Source organism: Argentina silus (genome assembly GCF_951799395.1).
Source record: "Argentina silus genome assembly, chromosome: X".
In the NCBI taxonomy this organism is placed as follows: Eukaryota; Metazoa; Chordata; class Actinopteri; order Argentiniformes; family Argentinidae; genus Argentina; species Argentina silus.
This window is the reverse complement of record NC_139653.1, coordinates 28115810-28143686: the sequence shown is the minus strand read 5'-3', so window position 1 is coordinate 28143686 and position 27877 is coordinate 28115810. Positions and strand designations below refer to the sequence as shown.

At 40.8% G+C, this 27877-nt stretch overlaps 1 protein-coding gene across 2 annotated transcripts; it reads right to left on the bottom strand.

Annotated features, from left to right (window-relative positions):
- Positions 1–6817: 6817 nt before the first annotated feature.
- rnpepl1 (arginyl aminopeptidase like 1) lies at positions 6818–27877 on the bottom strand. 2 transcript variants are annotated; one of them, XM_083695756.1, is made up of 11 exons: positions 26936–27877; positions 20096–20236; positions 19500–19651; positions 19165–19281; positions 17626–17768; positions 17377–17490; positions 15470–15582; positions 15277–15385; positions 14127–14351; positions 13841–13983; positions 6818–10017 (listed from the first exon to the last, which is right to left on the bottom strand). In XM_083695756.1, exons 1-11 carry the CDS (start codon positions 27398–27400, stop codon positions 9754–9756), a joined length of 1986 nt encoding a protein of 661 aa, XP_083551882.1. In that variant the 5' UTR covers positions 27401–27877; the 3' UTR covers positions 6818–9753. The 2 variants fall into 2 exon arrangements, with proteins under 2 accessions (XP_083551882.1, XP_083551881.1); XM_083695755.1 differs by having other exon boundaries at positions 17626–17861; positions 26936–27876.

Below are 27877 nucleotides of genomic sequence, written 5' to 3'. Positions count from 1 at the left end.
CACTCTCTTACATTTAGTTGGATAGAGGTAGCAGAGGAACTCCATTGTAATTCTCAAGTAATAGTGCTTGTATCTCTTTCTCTTCCTGCTATTTGCAATGCCTACCACAGGCAATGCCTATAAACAGATGTTCATCATCGCGGAGGGAAAACCTATGACCAGATGCCGGTCATCCAACTCCGGCTCCTGCGCCATGTGGGTCAAATCTGGGAGCATACACACTTCACTTCTGCTGCAACCTCAGTGGTATCAACCTTGAGGTGTCGACAGCTACCCTGATGAAGATGGCACACAGGCAAATACACAAGCACGCATGCGCACATCTCTCCTCAGCATCATAAGAATGTCAAGTTGGAATAAAAAAACAGTGTTAAGCACAAGCACTGAGTACATATAATGTATAACATGGAGATGCGATGGAGTGCAGCAAATAACAGCCTACTTTACAGGCCAATGGGACGATATCCTCAGTGGCATTTGAACGTTACATTACATTGAATTCTAAAGACATACGTCGGAAAGTATTCAGACCCCTTCACTTTTTCCACCATTTGTTGTGTTATAGACTCAATTTAAAATTGATAAAATTATTTTATTTGCCGTCACTCCATAATGACAGAGCAAAAACATGTTTTTAGAAATGTTTGCACATTTATTAAAATTGAAAAACAGAAATACCTTATGTACATAAGTATTCAGACCCTTTGCTATGACTCAAGTGCAAAAATGTCTTCAACGAGTTGAATTGAGTACATCTGAGTGCAAGCGTAATAGTTAATGTGATTTTGGAATTAATATCTTTTGTTTTTATAGTCTCTGGTTTGAATAGGAATTAATTACACACTGTGTGGATTAGGATGTCACTACCAACTCAGTAAATTTCATAATTTTCTCTTGATCCTGACAAACTCGGTGACAAACATACCCATAACATGATGCAGCTGCCACTATTCTTCACACGAGGGATGGTGCGGAAACTGCATTGCATGTGCTGGATTTGCACTAAACTTTGTAGTAAAACCAAATAAACACATTTCCAGCCACTTTCTTTGCTGTATCACTTGAATTAATTGTTGCCAACACAATTATGGATGTGATAAATTATTTTCCATTAATGGATTATTTTTGGCTACTTGGTTATAGACCAATTTTGACTGAGTGACTAAGATGATGTTGTCCCATCAACTGTGCTTTCTTCTCCACCATTCAACTGTAGATTTTTGTAAGTCTCCTCAGGCCTCAGGGTAGCATTTCTGAGCAGTTTTGTTCCTCTCCATTTGCTCAGTTTGTAATGACAACCTGATCCACATAGTGTGTAATTGATTCCTATGCAAATCAGAGACCCTATAAAAACAATTATAGTTAAATTAAATTACAATTATAGTATGTTAAAAAACTATTATTTTATTATTTTTATATGTAATCCATTTTAAAACGAAAATATATATTCTATTCTATAACACAACAAAATGTGAAAGTGAAGGGTCTGAGTACCTTCTGAAGCCACTGTATAAGAAAAGTATGTGATGAAACAGTTACTCATAGCAGGTAGTGCCTTGGTACTGATTGCATAGTAAAATGACCAGGCAGATCTCGATAATCATCCATGGTGGGTCGCAGACGTGCTCTGTGTTCTAACACAGAACCATGCGGTGGTTTCTTGACATCCCTTGGTCAATCCTGAGACATGTGCAGGAAAGTGGTGATGGATTCACTGTAAACACATAGTTCACAAGGTAGAATATTCCCATGTACCAAATAACATCGGTAGTTCAGCTTTGTACATCGTATGGGTGCTGACAAGCATAGAGATTAGAAGGAAAATGTGTTTCTAAAGGGTGATTAGACCCTGCCCTACAATACAATGTCAAGGATAGCGGAGAGGTCGCTGTGCTACATGGGTTATAGGACAGAGTTGAGGTCACAAACTGCTAGAATAACCCCCCCCCCCGTCTGATCCAGGTGGTCAAGCATCGTCCCTGCACCCAGTGGTGCGGGGTGACACCGGGAGGGTCATCCTGCTAAGCAGGTACCGGTGTTTGGCCGGACATACAGTCTTAGTGGTGTTGGATGGTTCTGCTGTTGGGGTTTAGCGGGGAGCTATATCAGAGCGTAGCCATCAATTTACGCCAAACCTAATGTATTACCATTTTCATTAAACTATAATCATATTAACAACATAAGTGTTCAGGTAGGCACTTTAAGGAGGACAGCAGCTGGCCGTCAGGGACCTCACGTTATGCAAAACATGTCATGGTCATGGGGCAGGCTTTAAGAGCTGAGTTTGGAGAACTCCAACATAGTTGAGCAGTTGTTCGCCACTGGCTAAGTATGTTTTGGGCTTTCCACTCACCACCCCAGCTTCCACTGCAAGTTTGCTCTGTGTTACCTACGGGGGGTTTGAAGTTATGGGCTCCCCGCTATGCATATTATTTGTATTTAATGTTTGTTTAATTAGTAGCGGGGAGCTACATCAGAGTGGAGCCATCCATTTACACCAATGTTTCATTAAACTATTATCATATTAACGACGTGTCCTGATTGAACCTGTTATTCCTCACTAAGAATCATCCAGAGTGAGGGTCATATTAGCCAATGTAGATACGTTTGATTTCACCTGCCTGGCATAGAGAGGGTGGAGTTCACACTTTGGGACCAATAAAAAACACCTGGACTAAACCCACTCGGCAGCACAACAGGCCAGCTAAATATATTGCTCTTGAAATTAGGCTACTTACTTTATTTCAAATCTGGCAATACACCACACAACTGTAATCATGGAGGTCATCCAATGTAGAATGCCATCAAGTCGCAAGTTGGGTTTGAAAGTTGGGACCTTGAACATATCTGGGAATGAAAGGTAGGCCTATATTTTCTGTCTAACAGCTGACTCAATAGGACATCACACGATATTAACAATATGAAAGAGAAATTTGAAGATAACCTCTTCTTGCTGACAACGATGTTGTGCCTTTGCCCATAGGTCTATCCAATCAACCATTTTCTATATAAAGTAATATCAAATACAGTTTTTATTATTGAACAAAGATTTAAAGACAAATTCCTAAACTATCGATTTGCAAAGTGAGAACAGGACAGGATTATAATAGGCTACAGCTCTGGCCCACACAATGGACCCTATGATGTTGAGACAGAGGCCATGTGCGGGAGTTTATACTGTGACCTATTTAGTAGTCCTTTCCATTTTAGTTCCACAATTCAATGGAGCAGGTAAGAGAGGCGGGCAGTAGCGACATTTAACCAATTACCGTGAACAACATGGTTGATGACAATTTCTCAGCATCGCCAGGTGCACACCAGGCCTTTGCGTTTCGTTGCCGTACGATGTTTTGAGACAACACTCCTGCTGGCAGTGCCGTAACATAGCAATCTGGAGGATGGAACGTGAAACCAAAGTGAAACTGAAACACTTTCAGCCTCAAACCAGTCATGACTATTCAAAGAAACAATAAAACTCATAACTGATATTGACGTTTCTCTCCAGCGAATGTCTCAGTTACATTATTGTATAACTAGCAAATGAGTTTTGAAGTTGAGGGGGAAGTATTTAATATAGGGATTCCCAAACCTTTTTGTCTCGTGACCCCAAATTGACATGCATAATTTCCTGTGACCCTAACAAGATTATTGCTGGCTATGCCAACACATAATGATAAAGTCCAAGTGTATTGTAATTGCCTAAAATAAGCTCTAATTGGTTGGATTTGAACCCCCAAACATTGCAATATAGGCTACATGTGCAATACACAGACATTGTATGTCTTCATACGTAATACAAATGCTGTGTTATTTATCAAATCATTAGAGGTTAGTTTGATTTTCTCAGGGCGACCCCAATTCGAAATTAGGGGACTCCACATGGGATCCCCACCCCAAGTTTGGGAACGGCTGATTTAATACGTTTGACTATGAGGACGAAAACTAGCATAGCCAGTCACATTTCATAAACGAAACACATGCTCAAAATGCTATTACGAAACAGTGCATATACATGCTTGTAATACAAAAGTAGCCAGTTACTGATAGCATGTTTAAGCTGTAAATTGTTGTCTTGTTGCTATCGCATAAAACCACATATTTCTATATTCTTCGGTGGTTTGACAATTCCCTGTTCTGTTGCCGCACGGTAACTTGCGACAAAAGATGAAAAAATCGAAACCACCAAACCGGACACAACGGAACGCAGTACCAGTCCAGTAGCGTTGATGCAGATCACCACACTGGAAGGAATGACTTCCGCCGCAACGAGCTACGGTGTGCACGGGGCGTATGAATGATGTGTAGTATGCTGAAATGTGTCGCTTACTTAATACATTTACCAAACAGTATGCTATTTCTAATATGTAGTATGGCTTGTATGCAGTAACCTACAACCTATACTTTAAGTTATGTATGAACTTTCGGACATGCCCAGAGAACCTGATTGAGAGACTGCGCAGATGGAGTTGAACTGTACTGAAGGGAGACAAATGCATTGCAGGCACACAGTTTGTTGGTTGATAATGCGAATAAATCTTTATTCTAAATGAACCTTAACTATAGCCGACAATTCAACTTTTCTCCGTCTGGTTAATGTTGACCTTAAAAACCTCAAACCCCCTGTGTTGTGATAGACGGAACATTTGCCCCATTCCATCAGCCCTGGTCCTTCTGAAAAATATCTGACTTGCAACCGCACCACAGCCTCCTACCCCTCCCATTGGTGATGGCTCCCAAGATGGACGCCGGTGATACAGGCTATAAAATAAACTACAATCGACCTATTTATTAAGCTCAGCAAAAATGTGTAGTTTGTAAACACTAATGCGAAACTGCTGGCCTCAATAAAGGCCATTACTCCTTCAAGTGATTTCGAGTGAGAGAACAGTTCAATCAAGGAAAGTAAAACATTGGCTATCATGCAGTATAAGACCTGGACAATATACACAAAACAAATAGGCATACACCAGTAGTGAAGTGAAGCAGCCGAAAAGTCAGTTTCGTGATAATGATCTTACCCGTAATCATCGTCCATAGATTTGAAGAAAAATTTATAGTTGGGTTTATTGAGGAGATTTTTGAAGTCTGCAAGGGTAACCCTGTCGGCAGCGATGGGCAACTTGACCAGGTATGGAGTTTCCTGGTCGTCGAGGTGATAAATAATTTTTGTCTCCCCCATCGCGGGCAGCTGGGGATGGTAAGGCCGAGTACATCCAGCCCCGGGTGCTGATCTACCTCCCTGGCGCGGAGTTCCTCCTCTTGAATCCGATCCGGACCTGGGTCGGTGGGTTGCGCTTGACGCGGACCCGCACAACGACAACTGCGCGCAGATGATCAGAGATATGATATATATCTATCATATCATATCTATATCTATATCTATCTATCTATATATATATATATACACACACACGCCTATATTTGCTAAATAATACTGGCTGTTGTTCCTATTATTTTTGTCTAGTCTAATCCAAAATGTGGGTATTAGGCTACTTGGAAGAGCCCAGCTGCGGGCAGTGCTTTCCACTGCTCGTTGTAATAGCCTAACAGCCGATATGTGTGAGTAGCCACTCCTATCATTTCCCCCCTACAGGACTAGTAATGAAATTAATGTAACGTAAAACTAAGAGAATTTACTTGAATTTGAAGTTTACATTACAATGTCTGTGGATTATCTCAGACCAGTGGCTATAACCAATAAACGCAGCCACGTTGTTGAAACCTATCAACCTACTCGTTTTCGTAGTGCTAACATTGTCAGAATGTAGTCATTAGGCCTACATATATAGCCTATTATATAGCCTATAACTACTTTTAAGGGTCGCAACGTTTGCAGCCTTTAGCTAGCGTACCTGGAGACGACCGATGGGCAACCTTGTGGAGGGATGTATGGACTATTAATTGAACTTATTTAACTTATGCTATAAAACGCAAATGGAACTGAATTCATATGGACAAAACAAAACCGCTGTGTTTTTGAGTGACCAATTGCTTCCATGGAGACGGGAACTACAGCATTTAGCCAGTAGGCCTACATAGATTATTTTAAAGCATATATCGTAACACAACAGGCTATCTACATAATGTTGGTAAATGTACCTAACAGACGGAAAGAACAACAAATTGAATCACCTTATTTTAATTTTTAAATAGTTGCTTTTCTAGACCTGACCGTTCCGTTAGCTTGCTTTTTTGCCGCGCCCTCATATTCTAAGCGAGATGACACCCATCGTGACCCTGCGTGATCAAGTTGAAAGGCGATCTTGTCACAACTAGCACTCAGTGAGCCCAATAGTATCAGCTTGTTTCAGGTGTGCGATTTGTCATTACAAGTTGTCATTACAACCTTTATCCCACCACAACTCTACGTTAACAGAGGGTAGTCATTAGGGTACCATAGCACCAACTTCGCCACAGCCTAACTTCAAGGTTGCGGTTACGTACTGTGTTTGCTCGGATAGGGCCTGTATTTCTTTTCACTCCTTGCCTAACCAAACATTTTTATGATGACCTTAATTGTGTTGGTTGTAAAATAATACGCATATCGCTAAATATGATAGTCCCATGATGTGGATCGAGGTGCATTGCCATTACAGAATAACCCAGTGCCTGATTATAGATCCTATGTACTCTGATGTGGCCAAAACCATCTCATCTCTGGCTAAGCTTCTGGAAAAAAGGGTCGAGTACGCCCTCTCGTGGGCTGTGTTATGGGTTGATGCCATTGGTTGACACATTTGTTGTTACTACCTGCTTGCATTAAAACATCCCTTCTCGGCTTTTGAAAGGACCAGTGTAGACAAACGTTTTGTCTCAAAGCTTTTATTACCTGTAAAACAAACCTGAATGTCCCATAAGGCACATCCCGAAGACATCTCTGCCATCACCCCATACCATCATTTTATATAGTCATCAAAACATTATACCCTTGACATTGCTATGCTGTTTTGAGGGGTACATCCCCCAATTCATAAATAATAATTACAATGAAGACACATTTTGACATTATTTTGTATTAATTATCACATTAAGCCCATAATTATCACAGTAGTCTATGGGCCAGGAGAAACTGTTATCCATGGTTCAAGAGTTGTTTAAATAGCCACTACGGACTTGATTGGAAGTTACTTTGAGGTGATTTGGCCACAAATGTTGTTCTCCCCCTATCACTCCCATTGTTTTTTTTGGCTTTGGTTAGCTGAAGTTAGTAGTGGCTATTTAAACAACTCTAACCATGGATTACAGTTTCTCTTGGCCCATATACCACTTTCAAGGTAAGGAACCATCTGACTATAAGGTGTAAAATAGTGAACTATCCCTTTAACATTTCATTAATTGAGGACCCTCCCATGTACCCTCACTCCCCCTTTTGTCAATCACAAAGAGGAAAATTATATGCAACTATTTGGAACTAATACAAACCTAGATAAGAGAGCAGTCTCACTGACAGAGCTGACACTAATGAACAGATGAAAAGCAGTGGGTCACTGAGGAATGTACAGAGCTCCACTTTGAAGGCACATAGGTGGCCCTGCTCTCCCTCTCTCGACGGACTTAAATTACTGACAAATAACTGGAATTACTGAGTGAGAGGGTTTAATACCGGGTACAGGGCAGAAGGGTGGGCATTCAGGAAGACGAAGGGGTTTTCACTTCCATTCCTGGATAAGTGTCATCATTCCATATTCAAAAGTGGAAATCATTTATCTAATTGATGGTGGTGGGGTAGAAGTATGTAGTGTTTAGCACAAAATGCCTGGTTCCTTAATCAGATTTACACAATGAATGAGATCAACGAGAGACTGGTGCCAAACATTGAGTTACACACGCTGATCTCAAGTTAGAATTTTGGTCTCAGTGTACAGCGTTGGTGAGACCCACCCGGGCAGTTTGAGAGTGAATTTGACAAGCAACAGGCTCTTAATCATAATCCCAGTCATCAACAAGAACAGCGGGCTTTGATCATGGACTGTACTTTCTCAAACACGCACACGCTTGTCATACCCTTCATGTTCAGAGAGCCAACAGATGGCCACCCCCATTCATGACAGACACACACACAACATATACAGTGCTGTATTGGAAAGAGGAAGCATTTCGTCTTCTTTTAGCTTGATACTCCAACAGTTTGGATTTGAAATCAAACAATTATTATGGGGTCAAAGTAAAGATTCTTAGCTGCTTAGCTTTTTCTTAGCTTTTTTTTATACAGATTGGGTTAACCATTTAGAATTTTTTTTAAACATACTCTTCCTATTTCAGGGCTTCAAAAGTATTGGAAAATAAAGTACTCATGTTTAGTATTTAGTTGTGCAATAACTTAAATTAACCCCACCAGACACTGGGTATATTCTCTGGTGATGCTCTGCCAGGCCTGTACTGCAGCCATCTTCAGTTAAAATCTTATTATCAGGAAATGAAATACAAGTTCAGTTGGATTTAAACATGAAGATTGACTTGGCCAGTCAAGAACTTTCCGCTTTTTGGCCCGGAAAAACCCCATAGTTGCTATGAGAGTATATTTCGGGTCACTGTCTTACTGTATGACTTCTGAATACATTCTGCTGCTGCCATCAGCAGTAACATCATCAATTAAGGCAGCTATACTTGCCCATACCATAGCCCCCCCTCCACCATGTTTCACAGATGGTATGCCTGAAATCTTGGGCAGATCCTTTTTTCTCCAAACTTTCCACTCATGGTGCATGATATAATATTCGTCTTATCTGTCCAGAAGACCATATTCCAGGCCTCTGCAGGATTTTTAGGTACTTTTTTGCAAACTGTAAGCTGACCATCCTATTTGAGGATGACGGTGGTCTGCACCTTGCAGTGAAGCCTGTTGTTCAGCTGGTGACATATTCTGCGGATAATAGTCTCTGACACATCCACGCCTACCTCCTGGAGAGTGTTCCTGATCTGTGGGACAGTTTGTTTTTTTCTTAATTATGGTGAGCATTCTTCATTCATCAAAAAACTTTTCCTACCAGCCCGTTTGCGATTGCTGAGCTCACTAGTCCTTCACATCATGTGTGCAGGCATAAGAGAGCTGTAGATGTTTAGTATTGATTCTAGGCTTTGTGTTTGCCCTTGGAATCTGCTATTGGTGTCTGTCAACATGAGGACCAAAGAGGTGCCAATGAATGTCAAGGAAGCTATTATTAGGCTGAGAATCAACAGTTTGGAACATCATTAAAAATAAAAAATAAAAAAAACACCGGTGAGCTCAGCAATCGCAAATGGGCAATTTCTGAATGGTGAAACCAACATGTACAAAAATACTCTTAAATAAAAGCTGACAATCAATACTTCAATATCATAGCAATTGTTTGATTTCAAATCCAAACTTTTGGAGTATAGTGTCAGAAGAAGAAAAAATGCTTCACTGTCCCATTACTTACAAAGGGCACTGTATAAATAGCCCATACACATGTATATGTGGGTGCAAATGCTGGTCCTCTGTCACTCTCTGTCAGTGTCAGTCAAGCATTGATGATGAGTGAAAAAATGCTTCACTGTCCCATTACTTACAAAGGGCACTGTATAAATAGCCCATACACATGTATATGTGGGTGCAAATGCTGGTCCTCTGTCACTCTCTGTCAGTGTCAGTCAAGCATTGATGATGAGTGACCCTGCAGTAATTTCAAGTCTGTTCCAGTTCTTTTGAAAATTACTCCATCTCTGATGAGCCAGCCCCTTCTACCCGCCCTGTTTCTCACAGTGTAGTATTTTGTCTCTTCTATCAGTCTTTTAGGCAGACACATTGACATCCCGTAGTGCAATTGTACCAGTGTTGGGGGGGTCCACAGGGGTAGGGGTTGTGGGGGTGGGGGGTAGTAGGGACGCGGCAGGGCCTGTTGGTAGGGCACTGGTCTGAAACAATATTTGTTGGAGAGTCCGTCTTAGATTGGGATGGAGACGGGCCTGGGTTTGATAGAACACCTCCACTGCAAAATACTTCATCACCCCGGCACAAAGGTCCTCATAGAGGGGCACCGTGTACATCCGAGACGTCTGGAAGAGATCAAGAGAGTGGGAGTGTGACATCAATTCAAATGTGACCAGTTTGGGTTGAAATATTAAATATTGTCATAACAAAGTACACTTTTCGGGAGCAGCAACCAGTGTGTGGATCTCTCTCATCTCATTTGTCATGAATTGATATGTGGCCATTGCATGAGTGGATCTTGTTTTTATCACAACTAGGGCTGTGACGGTCATGAAATTTAGGTTAATGATTAATTGTCATGCAAATAACCTTTGTAACCATCATAACAGTTTGGGTGGGGGGTTAAAACAATTAACAGAGTGTTACACTGCATTCTAAGTGCGTGTGAGCGTGTGAAATACAGCCGTGTTTGATGTAGAAAGAATTGAGCAGATGTATAGACTGTAGGATGCCCACCCGTCAATTTTTTGGTGTCGAAGCCCATAGTGAGCGGTGACAGTAGCGTTGATATTGGTAACCGATGGTTTGCATCGAAGATGAAGAGAGGAAGGGATGATGAGTTGATGTGAAGCTATTGTGGTTAACTTGATAGATAATGAATAAGATGTGTGGGGTTCTGATGTATGTACAGTGCCTATAGAAAGTCATCATACCCATTTGAAATAGTTACTATATTTGTCGTACAGCCTGAAATCAAAACCCATAACCCTTTATGTACAAATTTAGCCATACAACATCAAACTAATGAAAAAAAGGCGACAGTTCTGAAAATGTACAAAAAATGAAAAACAAGAATAGCAGGGTTGGAAAAGTCATCAGTCCCCTGATTTAATACTTTGTAGAGCCACCTTTTGCTGCAATTACAGCCATCAATCTGTTTGGATATGTCTCTACTAGCTTTGCACACCTAGATTGGAGAATATTTGCCCATTCTTCCTCGCAGAATTGTTCGTGTTCAGTCAAATTCCATGGTGAGTGGCGATGGACTGCTCTCTTCAAGTCCATCCACGGATTTTTTATCGGATTTAAGTCAGGGCTCTGACTTGGCCACTCAAGGACATTCACCTTTCTATCCTTAAGCCACTGCGTTGTTCTTTTGGCGGTATGTTTAGGATCGTTGTTGTGTTGGAAGGTGAATGACCTGCCCATCTTCAGCTGTCTAGCAGAGGGACGCAGGTTGTCCTCAAGAATTTGGGTGTACTTGGCAGCATCCATTTTCCCTTCAATCCTGACCAATTGCCCAGTCCCCGCTGAAGAGAAACATCCCCACAACATAATGTTGCCATCACCATGCTTCACAGTAGGTATGGTGTGTTTTGGGTGGTGTGCTGTGTTTGGTTTTCGCCAAACATAGCGCTTGGAGTTCAGTCCAGTTCAGTCCAAAAAGTCTCGTCTGACCATAAAACCTTTTTCCACATGGCAACAGAATCTTCCAGGTGTGTTTTTGCATTGCACAAACGAGACTGACTGTGGCACTTTTTCAGAAAAAGCTTCTTTCTTGCTACCCTGCCATACAGGCCAGCTTTGTGTAAAGCTTGTGAGATTGTTGTCACATGCACAGACAGACCAGTCCCAGCCATAAAGACTTGTAAGTCCTTCAAAGTTGCCTTTGGCCTCTTGGTAGCTTCTCTGATCAATGTCCTCCTGGCTCGGTCATCCAGTTTGGACGGACGACCTGATCTAGGCAAGGTGTTGGTGGTGCCATACGCCTTCCACTTCTTAATGATGCTCTGAACGGTATTCAGAGGGATAGCTAAAGCCTTCGAAATCTTTTTGTAGCCTTCACCTAACTTGTGCCTTCCTACAACTTTATCCTGGAGGCCTTTTGAAAGTACTTTTCCAACCATGGTGAATTCTTTGCAGAACCATGCACTTCTAGTAGTGGAATCCTCAAGAAACAGCTGGTTTTATTCTGAAGTAATCAAAACCACTACAATTGATGTCAGGTGGGGGGCAATTAGCCTGGTGTTTGATATGGAAGTTGATTGGTTGCACCTGAGCAAGTTTATAATGGTATACTCTAAGGGGCTGATCACTTAACCAAACCAGGTATTTCACTAATACATTTTTAATAATTGTCCAGAATTTGTAAACATTTTATTTTCACTTTGATGATGAGGGTTATAATGTGTACATACAGATCAAAAAAGTTAGATTTGATTTATTTTAATTTCCAGGGTGTAATGTGACAAAAGGTAAAAATTTCACAGGGTATGATGACTTTCTATAGGCACGGTATGTGAAGTTTCTCCATGGTCACTGAGTAACCCCCCCAATGATGACATAAGAGCCTGACAGACACCGTGTGCAAAAGTGGGGAATGTGATTGTCCGCAATTGTGCGTGGATTTAAAAGGCTGGTCCATTTTTGCCAGAGACATGGGATGCTTAGACCCTTCTCCGCATATGCAGGGCATGCGGAGCAGGCTGTGAGGCAGACACTGCGTGGCCAGGACGGAGCCCTGTGGCCCTGAGTGAGGCCACGGTGTGGGGTTAGGATGTGAGAGCAGCAAGACGATGAACGACCTGAGCAGCATGTGAAGTCTGCAACATGTAATGTATGGAGAAACATTGTCTTGGTCACAGGAAGGAATAGTCAGTTAGTTGGGGGCCATCTCAGAAGAGATGCTTGAAGCAGGGGGAGTGGCAATAACAAGAGAATGTAAAGAAACCTTCCGTCAGCAATGAGTGACGATTGGTTTGGAGGGTGTAGAAACTCCCATGGTTTGCGTGGAAGAGAAGAGAATGGGAGAGCAGCAACCGAGGCCAAGCTGTGCTAGTTGAGCGCCTGGGAAGCAATGACTAAGTTTAAATAATTGCACGCTTGTTAACCACTCAGTAGACACTTAAGAGTGGACACCTAATAAGCTGGAAAACCAGGACGCAATACTGCATACATCCAGTTGAACATGCTATGACACCATCAATGAAGGGGAGCAAGGTTCCCTATCGATCCTGGTTGGGTAAAACTTCTTAGTGGTGGCCTTGTGAGAGACTGTTGTGTAGTCAATGTAGTGAAGTCTAACTGAGCTGAGATGGTAAACTCACTCCTCAAGTTCAAATACTCCCACCTGCACTGTCGAATTGATAGCTTTTCGATAGGGTAGCTGGTTAACATCGGGTATTTGAGGAGATGGTCACATGTGTTGGCAAGTCAGACTCAAAAAGTTCGAGAGATTGGAGCAACTTGAATTGTGGGGCTACTGTTAGCAACAACTTGACATCTGTTTCAGAAGCATGGGAGGTTTGTGCGACTGAGAGAATGCAACAGATGCCCACTGTCAGCAAATGCAAGGTTGCAGAGTTCAAAGGGGCAGAGGCTTACGTGAGTCCAGTGAAAGGAATGAATGGTGAGCTGCCTTGTCCCAAACTCATGGCCAGACAAGAGGTTGAACATGCCCTCAATTATAGATTGAGGTTGTGTGCGACCCTCCCATCTGGTACAAAAATGGTGGTATAACGGCGGGCCAGATATGAATGAGCTGGGTCAAAAGCCAGCATGGTGTTGTGGAGGCCGAGCAAAGCCTCAGGAGAGGGTAGAGCGCCGGAGATATAAAGGGAAAGGCCTCATGGATCAGCAGCAGGTGTGTATGCCACAGGGAATGTCAGAATGCAGAGATCAGCAGATACAATGAGGTGAGGTTATATACTGTGTGGGGCTGATGAGTTGAGAATGTCCAGGTGCGCGGGGCTGATTAGTTGAGCAGGTGATTCAAAACCTGTTATAAACTTCTTTCCCACATAAAAAAGTGTCCACAACTCATTAATTGTGTCATTTCAGAGACTGTACCGATACCATATAGCAGTTCAACGTAAGAGAATTAACACCAATGTGAAAAAATAGCTAGATCAAAGCATCAATCAGTTTCTCCAGCCATCCACCACTCACATGTTTGTGCAGGAAGCTGCGGACTCGTGGCAGGTCGGGGTAGAAGCTGTTCCGCACCACAATCTGCAGCCATCGGATTTGCACCTCAGCATTCATGCCATCGAGTAGTGCAGAGTAGCAACGTGACAGGTGACTCATCACCTCTGAGGGACACAAAAGAAAGCCAATCACTCTCTAGGTTGGGGAATGAATAGAAGCATACAAGTATCCAATCACAGATGACAATGACAAAGTGTTGACTACTTTCATTGGGTGAGTCAGAGCAGATGGTGAAAGTGAGCGGTACCATGGGAGAGCGGTGACCGATCTAGGAGTCGGTCTAGGAACAAAACAGTCTGGAAGGTGCTCCAAGTAGAGAGGTCAAAGGTGGCTATGGCCTCTGTGTCAGGGGCATCTGTGCCCCACAGCTCACACAGACTCTGAACTGGGTTGGTAAGGACACCCCCAGCAGAGAGGTCTGGTTCACAGAGGGGGGGGCCACAACCATTCAGCCAGTGCTCAAACTCTAGGCCTGAGAGAGGGGGAAAGAGAGGGGCATGGGGGGGCAGAACAAGTAATTATAGCTTAGTTCTGTTGGTTCAGTCAAAAACCCTGTTTACACAGGGGCATATTCCTATAATTTACTAGTACTGTTGACTATGTTAACTGAGCTGGGACAGGGCATACCACTAAATCTTGTAAATTGGGCAGAGGTGAAATGCAGGTAATGTCATTTGCATCAAAATATACTCCTGTCCTGTGCCCCAACTCCCCCCTCCCACTTTACCTGAGCGTAAAGTAAAGTGTAGCAGTGACAAAAGTTAGCTGAAGTTAGTAATGGCTATTTAAACAACTCTGAACCATGGATTACAGTTTATCCTGGCCCATAGACTACTTTCAAGGTAAGGGCCCATCTGACTATAAGTTGTAAAATAGTGAACTGTCCCTTTAATATAGTATGTTATCTTTGGCTGTAAGAACGTTTATTTTCCCTCATGCACACACCTTTGTTATTATGAAAATAATTTGAGTAGAATATATTTCGATTTCTTGATCGTGAATTTCATATGATCTAAGATACAGCGGATCATCGATTCTGTTGAAGTCTGCGCGCCAACCTTCAAACTTCTGTAGTAAAGGGGCCATAGGTTTGACACGAGCAGAATGTTTGAAAACTCTTCTGCATGAGGATACAAGCTTGTATACTTCAGTCGAGGAACGAGGGGAGGAAATTCCTCCTTCCAGTTGTTGTACAATTGATACTTTCCTACATATGGTGAACACTTCGGTTTCTGGGTCATGGAGGAAAGGAGGAATCAAGGAGGACAGCTTTACAAACAATAAAGGGAAAGGTGAAGCTATCTTACTTATACCTATATAGTCCATTCAGGTCTACCCAGATGGATAGGGTGGCTAGTGGTTGTTTTTAGACAGGGCCATTTTCAGTTTCCACTCACCCTCTCTCTGGGCCACACAGCTCTCCTTCAGTTCAGGGAAGAAGCCCAGGAAGAAATCAAGCAGGTCCTGAGCCACAACACTACTGAACTTAAACTGCTCTATGTAGGCCTGAGGGAGACAGACATGACACTGTTTAACTGTGAGAGATGGCAAGCCATGCATGTATGTATGCCATCTTGTATTCAGTCTCACCCTCAGGAAGCTGTCAAAACGCTTGACATTCCCACATAGTTGAGAGAGGTAGGATACAAAGCAGAACCCTTTCTCATAGGTGAACAAGTTCATCAAACTGCTGGGGTTAATACCTGAGGAAGGACGGGAAAGATGGAGAGACATGAAAACATAGGAAAGTTACAGACAGAGAAAATGGAGTCATGCAATATTACATTTGAGAGAAAGTCAAAATCAAGATGAAATAAGTGGAATGTTAGCACTCATTTGAAAATAATCTACGTATTGTTGTGTAAGGGTAGGTGAAACTGACAAATGTTAAATGTGCTGCTATGCATTAAAGCAATGTCCCTCTATATTTATATCTTAGTTATTTTGCATTAGGATCACCTCAAGTAGTTTTCAGATGCATATCTTGCTTTTTTAAATATATAGATGCAGCGTTAAATCAGCTTTTTTTGCACAATGAAGCCCATTCATTCCATAACAATATCTAAAACAGACCCCAAAGACTCACATCAAGGACATATTACGACAATGTCGCTTCTGAGTAATTTATAATTAGTTGTAATTTGAACATTATTTTATTGACACAACTCAGACTACTTATTCAATAGGAAGGGATCGCTGATGTTCAGTAGAACGCCCTCCTATCAATCACAACTTCTGCACTGTCGACAGCGAGAGGAAGCTACTTGAGCATTTGTCAGGAAATAAGTCCAATGTTTAAAACAAAACATATGTAGTTTTAAGTATATATATATATATATATATATAAAACTACATATGTGTTGTAGTTTAAGATTTGTATTTATCATATTCTCTCAAGTAATAATTCATAATTAAAAAAGCTTTGTTTATTTGATGGCAGTCCTCAGATCATCAGGCTCTATACTCCAAAGGTTTGGATTTGAAATCAAACACTTACTATGAGGTTAAAGTAGAGATGATCTGCTTTTATTTGATAGTATTTGTGTATCTGTCAACATGAGGTCAACTTGTGTGTCTGTCAACATGAGGAGGTGCCAATGAATGTCAAGGAAGCCATTATTAGGTTGAAAATCAAAAGTTTGGAACATCATAAAAAAAAATTTTTTTTAAAACAGCAATTGCAAATGGGCAATTTCTGAATGGTGAAACCAACATGTAAATCTATACTTTAACCTCATAGTAATTGTTTGATTTCAAATCCATAGAGCATAGAGCCAAAATAAGAAACAATGCTTCACTGTCCCATTACTTACACAGGGCACTGTATAATATTAATCTGAGGGACAAGTATTGCTGGTAGATCATCATTGTTTATCTTATCCTAAAAAGCTTAGTAGCATGTGATGCTAATTTCGCCAATGGTGTTTCCCTGTATATGTTAGCCTACAGCTAGCTACACATTTCTATGTTAGCTATCTGTCAAGCTTTGCAAAGGGACACCCTTTAGTGGGCTTGCTATGTTGGCAAATATGATAGAAATACGGTTGATCAAGCAAGGATTACATGAGTGGACAATACATCATTATATTATGTCAACAAGCTCTTGTCCCTCTTTATGCTACCTAGTAGTCTAGGCTGCTCTCGCCATTGTATTTCCCCCTAGTGAAGACTTCAATATGGAGTACTTCCGAGCAAGTAGACGATGAAAACAAGAACGCACATTGCTAATAATAGCTCTACCCATTTCAGTGCGTTGAGGTAGACTCAGAGACCATGGAGAGCCCTTTACTTGTCATTGAAGGTTGTAGAAGTATTTGTGTGTGGAATGCGCATGCACAGTATTTTTGTGTTTTTCTCAGTCTCAAGTGAATTCAATAATGAGATGTGTTAGTTATTTTACTCTCTCTTCTTTGTGCACCCATCTCATATCTTGTGTGTTTGTGTCCCTAACTCATACAGTTGTGTGAATCTAACTAAAGCCGGTGCATGAAGATTACCTGGCTCAAATTTGACTTGTAACTTGCTGACAGGATTGTTGTCTCCTAGCAGACGCATTTGTCTGTGCAGAGCGTCCAGACGGAACACTGTCTCCAGGCAGGTAAAGGCTTCACCTGGGTGAAAAGGAGAAGCAGGTAAAAGGGGTGTTTGCATATGGGTGTGTGTGAGAGAAAGAGAGAGAGTACACTATAAGCTACTTTGTTATGAGGGTGCATCTCTTTAGTTTGTGTTTGTTTGTTTGTGTGTACCATAAGCCTCTGTCGTGATGCGTCTCTGTGCGTATGTGGCTAGTCCCTCACTCAGCCACATTTCTTCCCAGGTGGCATTAGTGACAGCATTCCCAAACCAGCCATGAGCAATCTCATGGATGACATCAATCAGCAGGAACTCTCTGCTCTCCAAGATGGAGGAGATGATGAAAGTCAAGCAGGGGTTCTCCATTGCAACAATTGGAAATGAGGGAGGAAGAAACACAATGTCGTACCTGTCAGAGGATGGCACAATGAGTTTTGGGAGGTGGACAGCAAACATTATATCCAGCACTTGTGACTTAAACCGGCCCGTGTGTGTGTGCCAAGCTTAATCTTTGTGCCACACAAATACATTATAACACTCTATGCACCCACACTATGCAATAAAATAATTTATTTTCAAAGCATAGAATTCCTAGTGAGAGAAATATTGTCTTGTTATTAACAAGCACCAGCCTCAACAAGGCATCATCCCTCTAATACAGCCTCTTAGATATCCTGGTACACTGGTAAAGTGATTGCATCATAATCAAAGAATACCATGACTAAACTAAACTAAACTGTCTGGGGACAAACATACCAAATTTCTATTGGAAGTTCCATAGGAGACTTAAATATAGCTATTTTAGCATTTTTTTGAGGGTGATAACATATTTGTATTTTTTTTATTTGAGATATGTGTTCTGTACTGGTAGAAAAAAATATAGATTTTTCAAAATAAATCTTCTAACCTGCGCAGCTTTTCACATTGTCTCCATTTCTTGGATGATGGGGATAGCAACAATTTAACATCAGTCAATTTTATTATGGTGTTTGACAGCCAAATATCTGCATCATCAAGTCAGTGTTACAGCGCTATGTGTTTGTTCTGGGTGTCTCCAGTGAAAAAACTGATGGTAAAGTGATGACATCACAATCAAAGAATACCATGACAAGGAAAATATCTGGAGACAAACATAGAAAGCTTGTATAGAAGACTGGAAATACAGCTATTTAAGCTAGATTGTTGAGCATAATAAAACATTTGTATTTGAGACATATGCTAATAGAAGTAATGTGGCTAATATAGCTTAAAATCATTTTTTTTATAGCTTAAAACCGAATACATTTATAACAGTTTAACATGCTGTCTCTGTTTCTGAGATGATGGGGAAAGTAAAATAATGAAGAACATTCAATTATATTACAGTGGGAGCAGCGCTGAACGTTTGTTTGGGTGTCTCCAGTGATGTTCCACTTTACCAGCGTATAGTCTAATGATGATACATTTTGACACAAAACACACGTATCTCAGAAAGTAAACTTGAGCTCACAACTAGGATATCTGAGGTCTGTATGTACAAAGTAATTCTATTTTGGGACCATATCAATCATGGGCTAATGAGATGAAATACACAAAATAATTATTTTAATAAAATTCCGTTTTAATATTCCCACTCTATTAACTGATCAAGAAACAAGGTTTGGATCCTCATCTATTCTTCCTCTGACTGCAAGGTCATGGGATACCCATCAGATTGCTGTATTGACACTGACCTTCCCCACACATAGGGTCCAAACAGCTCTTCAGCAACACCCAGCCAGCGCTCCACACTGCCCCCCAGCTTGCTCACAGCACAGGTCAGCACACAAGGCTCAGCCCACACCCTGCTCCTGGACAGAGATAGAGTGCAGGGGGAGAGGGTCAAAGGTTACTTTCGGTTAAAGTATTGAGATGACAAGGTCAAATCTTTATTGATAACTTTTTCTGTCTTGCATGATGCTTTCTTCTCTGCGACATCTCAGATCAGCACCCTAGTGCTCAGATCAGCCTTCCAGACTAATCCTTGTTATTCAACCTCTAGGCCGATAACACACTCTTTCCCACTAACCGAGGGCCGATGTCAACATGCTGTAGGTCCCCTGCCACTAGAGCCACCAGGTAGGCTGGAACAGGGTACTCCATAGAAAACTGGAAGACCCTGTCCTGCTTAGAGTAGGCACTACGGGAGGCACTCATGAGAACAGTAACACCCTCTGGAACCTGCACACAAACACAAAGCAATTGACGCATACAACAATCAGCACAGACAAATTCAACCACCATTCTGATTATTTTGCTGATGAGGTGTCAGAAGATAAATGGAGATAGCCAATGGAGGGTCAGAGAGAGATGAGTAATCAAACAGAGACTAGGAAAGGCAGTGTGATCTTTAACTGTTGTATAAAGATATCAATCTAATTTAAGAAACACCCTAAGATTTAAATGGAGAGAAACTGAGGCAGTGAGAGTAAAACAGATTAAGATTAGAGCAGAATGAGATTAAAGGGGAGGGAGATTATAAAAAAGAGATTAGGATTGGGAGTGATATTAAAACACAAAGTGAGATTGAGGGTGAAAAGGAAAGAAAAAGAGAGAGAAAGGGGGTGAGAGAGATCACAAGAGTAAAGTGTTGCTGATATTACTGATACAGAATTTCAGACTCACTCTGACAGTCGCTGTGTAGGTGCTCTTCACGGCTGGCGTGTCGAAGCAGGGGAAGAAGGAGCGATTGCACACAGAGTGGCCCTGAGTGAAAACCATTGGCCGGGTCTGACCACATGTCAGCTCGGCATCCAGCCACCAGATCTACGACAGAGGACCCAGGACCAATGATAAATATATTGCTCCTGTTGTCTTCATATACTTTAGGTGCATGCAATGTGTCCCAGCCTTACGTACATAGAGAAAACAATAGGCAATTAGATTTCAGTTTAAACATACACTACATTCTATTATAGTAAAAAATAAATTGAATTTTATTTACAAATGAGTGAGAATATGCAATTTCTGACTTAAAATATCAACAGATTATTTGACTATATTTTGTTCAGAACCCTGCACCACTTTGTAAATTAGGCTACAGTATTTATTCTGCAACATGCATCATTTCAGACTCTAAATTGGAGCATTACAAGGCAACTCAATACCTGTATTAGGGTCAGTATAATGATGTCCTTTCCTGATACTCCTACATTACAGAAATATCTGTATCGGCACATATATCTCAGAAAATGCACACCGTCACACTGTCAGGGCCCGCAGCCTTCCTGGTGCGGAGTTTCCCCAGCTCTCTCTTCAACTGAGTCGAAGAGTTGTGAAGTGAGGAAATGGTGGGACTGGAGGAGGAGGGGAATGAAGGGTCTGTAGTCTCGCGATAACAGCGTGCATAGTCTCACACGCTCCCTCCGCATCGGCAGAGGGGGGGTATATGCGACCACAGCAATAACATGCGAGAACTCACGTGGCAAATAATATGGCCGAAGTCCTACGGCCAAAAGTTCAATGTCCGTGCTACAAACACTTTTCTTCACGTGAATATGCCAAGAGTGTGCAAAGCAGTCATCAAAGCAAAAGGCTACTTTAAAGAATCTAAAATATAAAACATATTCTGGTTTGTTTAACACTTTTTTGTTTACTACATAATTCCATATGTGTTCCTTCATAGTTTTGATGTCTTCAATATTAATCTACAATGTAGAAAATAATAAAAAATAAAGAAAAACCATTGAATGAGAAGGTGTGTCCAAACTTTTGACTGGTACTGTATATCAAACTGCTTGGCCAGCTAGCATGTTTCTTTCCATGTCATGTTGGTAGGTAAGGTAGATAGCTAGTTAGAGTTACTGGGAAACTTGCCTCATGTTTCTTGAAAAGCCTTACTATTCGCTGGTTTAGACAGCTAGCTACAGGTGGTTGACCAGGGGTGTAAATGCATCTTTCAACTGTTTGACAGACGACAAGTCAAAAAGTATGACGTCGAAGTCAAAAAGTATGAAAAATAAACTTAAACTTTCAATAGACGATTTGTCAGTTATCACTGGCTGGTACACTTTTATTTCATATCACCCAAATATCAAATGATTTTGCCAATTATGATAAAAGTTAGTTTGTTTGAGCAAGGCAATTAGTAATGACGAGAAAAGACTGCAACTCTTAATACAACTTGTATGTAGGCTATTTGCACTCATACACTTTCAATTCAATTGGTGTATTTAGAAATGTCAATGACTAAGTGTGACAATGGGAGTTTCGATGTTCCATTATTATTACTATCATAACTAAATTAATAAATGTATGAAAGGTATACAGTTTAAGCCAAACAATGAGCTATGTAGATATACAGTCCTCTTTGACAGTTCATTGTCAGCATCTTAAATTGCCTCAGTGGCACGAGGGAGTCCATTTTTAGAGAATCTTGGAAATTTGTTCCAATATTGTGGTGCATAAAAACTAATAGCAGTCTTTCCTAAGTCAGATTCTACAAAGGGGACATCTAGACTTATCCACTCCTGGGAGCGAGTGGTATAACAATAATTTGTATTTCTCTGAGATACTATTATCAGGGAAGAAGTGAGTGTGCACAAGTCAAATGTGTTGCTTAATGTTCCCTGATATGCAATTAAATCACACAAAGCATACATGAGTTTGATATGTTTGTTAGCTACAGCTGACAACAACGAGGCATATCACCAGTAAATCTAAGCTTACTTACTACTTTCCACGTTATAAGATGGAATTAATTAAAACATTTAGCAGGCTATAAAAAAAAACTGCCATTCGCGCTCATACACTTCGAATTCTATATTTGTATTTAGAAATGTAACTATTCACACCAACATTTTGTTGTGTTACAATATGACTTTAAAATAGATTTATTTTAATTGTTAATTGGTCACTAATCTACACAAAATAAATATACAAAATGTACATAAATGTTTACAAATTAATAAAAAAATATAAAGCTCTAATGTCTTGAGTCAAGTAGTATTCACCCCCTTTGCTATGACACTCCTAAAATTTTGATCAAATGGTAAAATGTGAATTGAGTCCATCTGCAAGGATAATAGTTCATGTGATTTCAGAACAAATATATTTGTTTTTAATAGTGTCTCTGATTGGCATAGGAATAAATTACACACTGTGTGGACCAGGTTGCCATTACAAACTGAGCAAATGGAGAGGAACAAAACTGTTCAGGAATGCCACCCTGAGGCCTGGGGACTTACACAAATCTACAAAGTTAAATGGCTGAGAGGAAAAAGAACAGTCGATGGGACAACATCATCCCAGTACAAAATGAGTCTATATAACCGAGTGGGCAAAAAGACTCCCTTAATGAAAATAATTCTATTCCACATCCATAATTGTGATTGTAAATGGTGTTTATGGTGTTTATTTGGGTTTACTACAAAGCATTAAGTTTAGTGCAAATCCAGCATATGTAACGAGTTTCCGCACCATCGCTAGTATGAAGAATAGTGGTAGCTAGGGTTGGACAGTATACATTTTTTCATACCTTTATACAGTCCTCAAATTTTACCAGGGTATACGGTATTACCACGAAGAATTTAAAAATACCGTTGTGTGGGCCTGGCGGGAGCCGTCTTTGCTCCATACATTTAATATACATTGAAAAACTGAATTATTTGTGGCGACTGGTACACCGTATGACATTTTAAACTATCATTTAAACTTTACATCCCAATCACAACTTGACAAACTAAACTAAACAGTTGGATAGCATAATATGATAACTTAATAAGTTTCTTACTTACTGGGCTGGCCACTGACGACAGTGCTCATGAGTAAGATCTTAGCCGGGCTAGTAGCAATTCCTGTCTACTAGCCCGGCTGGCCGGTGCCAAAAATCCTTAAATTCCATCCCTGCATATAGCCTACGAGGCTATCATTTGTCTATAAAATATTGATTAGTTACCGTTATGAAATTATGCTCTGGGAGTCCCTTTCCGCTTGCTTCTTTTTGAGCTCTTTCTTTCGGGGCCAGCTGTGAGAGAAGGCGGCGGTAATTCCACGGCAGACTCCAGTGGCCTGCTCTTTCCGTTGCCTCTGGTCCTGCACTTTGTCACCGCCAGACTGAGGTTGTGGCCAAAACAGTTGAGCCATGGCCAATTCAGGGCCCTGATGGCGGCTGCAATGTTAGCAGCATTGTCAGTCGTTATGGTTTATTCACATCCAAGTGCCGCGCGGAGTGCATCAACAATGTTGTCCGCCGTGTGGTTTTCTGGAAAAAAGCTAGTCTGTAGGCATTCTGACTGTAGTTTCCAGTCGGGTGTGACAAAGTGGACGGTTAACGACATGTATAGCGTCACGTTAACTGACGAATCGCTGTTTGAAACCGACAGCAGCACTTGATACAGACAGATATCCCATCCGTGCAGCTGTTAATGGGTGTTTCAATTTGAAGTGCGAGTGTAGATTAGTTCCCATTAATGTTCCCATCTCTGGCCGTCACCTTTATCGTTGGGTCGGAACCCAAAATGCTGCCTTTTTTTAGGAACCAAGTCATTAGCGCTAGTCATCTTTTTTTCTCCTTCTCTTGTTAGGTGGAAGAGGTCACGTGTAAAACCCCAAATTCCACCAGAAATTATTGTAATACTTTCTCCGACCACGTGCTTTTACACATTGTGAATTGACAAACAGCGTTTAATTTGGTAGTTTGATAGATAATGGAGCAGACATTTTATGATACCGTATTACCGTTATACCGCCCAACCTTAGTGGTAGCTACATCATGTTATGGCTATGCTTGTCATTGGCAGGGACTGGGGAGTTATGGATCAAGAGAAAATTATGAAATTTGCTGAGTTGGTAGTGACCGTCTAATACACACAGTGTGTAATCCATTCGTATGCAAATCAGAGACACTATTAAAAACAAATATATTAGTGAAATCACATGAACTATTATCCTTGCAGATGGACACAATTCAACTTATTGAGTCACTTGTTGAAGACATTTTTGCACTTGAGCTAATTTTAGGAGTGTCATAGCAAAAGGGAGAGGACTCTTATTGACTCAAGATATTTCAGCTTTTCATTTAAAACTTATTTCACTTTTTAAACTATACAAACTTGAAAGTGCACTTTTTAACATGGAGGTCTATGAGAACGAAAATATTATATTTATATTATGATAAAATCTTTCTGATACTATTAAACATTTAAACTATTAACTCCAAAAACCTTCATCTAGTTAACATGGTGGAATGTTGATTTAGGCCAACAATCTCAGAGCCCCATTGTTACTGCAACTGCCATGTAACTTTCTGGACCACTGAATAAAAATAGCATGAGACCTTTCCAACCTTATATCTATCTAACCTTTCAACTACCCATCATAATTTATTCCTTTTACCAGTCACCACTGTTTTACTCAGTATAACTCATACTGATTAACCTCTAAATTGTATTGACCTACATACACCTCCCCTCTCTCATCTATCCATCCTCTCTTTCATCTGTCCATTCATTCATCTAACCAACCATCCATCCATTCAAACCATCTTTAACTTTGTCCGCTGCCATAATAAGATTCACTTTCTACGGGGCAAATCCATTGATCTATCGTCCAAACCATCTTTAAACTTTTTTAAAAGAAAAAAAGACATTCACATCTCATTCCAACAAATGATTGACGATTGATTGCATGGCAAATAAAGCATTGTTTGTTTTGTTTGAGAAACACCTGTCAAGTCAGTTTTCCAATTGGATAAAAAGGATTGTAATTTCTGAAAAAAATAAATTGTGAATTAAAGCTGACAATCTCTATTTTAACCTCATAGTTTGATTCCAAATCCAAACAGTTGGAGTATTGAGCTAAAAGAAGACAAAATGCTTCGTCTTTCCAATTCTTATGGAGGGAGCTATATCTATCTATCTAGCAATCTCTCTCTCACTCTTTCATCTACAGGGTTTTTCCTGCATAGAGAATCTTTGGACAGCCCGCCTTAATGTTTTGTTGGCCCGCTTGAGGAAAATGCTTAAAAAAACGACGTAAGGGGGCTTAAGTGGCGTAGCATACCATATTATCGCAAAGTCCCTGGTTCGATTACGCATGTCATCCCCTCTCTCTCTCACCCATCCTTCCTGTCAATCTCTACTGTCTCTCTTCATTATGGCTGAAATGCAATAAAAACATATAAGAATGATCTACTTATTTTTTCAAACTATGCTCCCTATTTACTCCCTTAAATAAGCATTTTCATATAATCCATTTATACAACCAGCAGGGGGCGATTGGCAGTAGATTGCTCGATAGTATTAAAAAGAACAGAAGAAGAAACCTTGACAAACCTACTATGCTTTCCAGCTAGTTGGTTAAAGAAAATAAATAAACATTTATTTTTTATCTATGTTGATCAATCAAAATATCAATACATCCATTCTTATTCCAACCCTCATACTTAGCCTGAGCCGGATCCTCCATCCTATGGGCAGATAGAGTTGGAGACTGTGACCAAGCCACAATTCGTAATAAAGTCGTTCTTTCACTCACTCTGATTGTTCCTCTGGTGCTTGTTTTCTTTGGCGGGCATAAAGCTCGTCAAATGTGCCTTCCAAAAAATTCATAAACACACTTTTCAACTACTTGAGAGGTATACTACGAAGCGAGCTAAAGGAGTTAGCTCCAATTCGGGATTTGGTCAAAGTTAGCTCGCTAACTCCCTTTACTTGTTATTAAATTACTTTGTAAGATAAATTTGGCAAACTTGATGTCCATCAAAGGGGACAAGCACCCGATGAACCATCAGTCAGTGAAAGAAGGATTTTATTACAAACTGTGTCTTGGCGGGGTAATTATTATTTCGATGACAAAGTCTCCGACCATCTCCATACAGACGATGAGAGTTTAAAAGATTGACACTTGTGCAACGATGTAGCTGGGGTATCGCGACGGCATCCATGTTTTCTTTCAGGTCATTCACCTCAGCAAAACAACCACCAGGAGGCATCCTGGAGCAATTCTAATGGGTATGTTTACAATGTGTTATAGTGTGTTCACAAACATTGCTGCCTGGTGAATTACGTGAAGAGTATCTTATGGGTTGTTTCAATTTGGGAAAAGGGCAAATTATTGTCTGGTCGGAGAAATTCGAAATGTCTTAATTAAGAACAAATCATGTCTTCATGGACACTTCACAAAATTATGTTAGACAAGGAATGTGTGTACACGAAAACTCATAGCGATATGATGTTTCTCAGTTGATTCCAAATTGATTACACACTAACCTTCTCTCATCTAGCTGGCTGTCCTTCCCTCTGACCATCTTTTTTTTACCCATAGCTACTGCTTTACTCACTCAAACTCATACAATAACCCATATAACTGTATTAAAGTCCGATCTGAAACAAGTTTTCAGGCAATTCTGCCTTCTCGTTATCAAATGGCTGCATGTCGTTACGTTTTAGCTAGCTTATTAACCAGCATCAATGTCCTTTTGACAGCTATCCACAGCTGTCACCATTAGAAAGTATATGACCTTACCGCAGGACCGTCTGTCGTGGTGTAGCGAACTGTGATCTGGAAAACACGATGTAGCCGTATCACAGCGGCTGGGAGGCTAATATTCAGCGATGATCCATAGTCGGTGAATGGGTCCACACGGTAAGTTAGCGAAAGGGAGATGTCCTGAGCACCGGTCGTGCCAGGTACCTTGCAGTCTATGGAATGGATTAGCAAGGATGGGTGAGTGTCCAACACCAATGTCTGTACCCCGGGCTGAATCGGTAGAAGCTCCAGGACCTGCCACCCGGTCATCTCTTTTACAGCAAAGTTAAGGCGGAGGTCGAGATGAAAGTGGCGGAGTTTGAAGCAATGGAAGTTGGACGCCGACGCTATGTCGACCAAGCGACACTGTCCCAGACCGGTCCGGCCACCTTCACACGACTTGCTAGATACTGTCAGCACTTTGCGGCAGCAACACAGTGTTGGTCTCTGGAATTCGGTCATTATAACTTCCAGGAAGCAATCAATTAAAACGTGAACAGCAACAAGAGACGTAACTCCCCAAATCAACTATGTGCAATTTAGTAATCAGCACCAGAGGTATATGCTAGTTAGCTAGGTGACTAGCAACCAACATGCTAATTGTTTTGTAACAAATGGGGGCCGGGGTGGTCAGCTAATAAGAGTGGCTTTACGAAAAACTGTTTCCAAAAGGAGTGAATACTAGCTATTAGCTATATACAATTTAAGAAAAAAACCAAGCTACGTAAAATCCATCGGGACCGATGTGAAACCAGTTCTGCATTCCTGTCATGAAATTTAAAAAAATGATTAGGAAAGCTTGTGTTCGACAAACTTAAATAAATGTAACAATTTTAGTCGCGAATATATAACAAAGCAAAGGGCGGACACAGGACAAAAAGTTTAAATGAAAGGAGCTGATCTATGTGTGACTCGAGTCTCGTAGAAAACAGGAAGTAA

Coding starts and splice junctions, on each gene's coding strand:
- rnpepl1 (XM_083695755.1), bottom strand. CDS start 27,400: ATGACCGAATTCCAGAGACCAACACTGTGTTGCTGCCGCAAAGTGCTG. Junction 20,237..26,935: donor CCACGACAGACGGTCCTGCG/GTAAGGTCATAT, acceptor CCTCTGTCGTAG/ATCTGGTGGCTGGATGCCGA. Junction 17,862..19,164: donor GGACCCTATGTGTGGGGAAG/GTCAGTGTCAAT, acceptor ATCCTCTGACAG/GTACGACATTGTGTTTCTTC.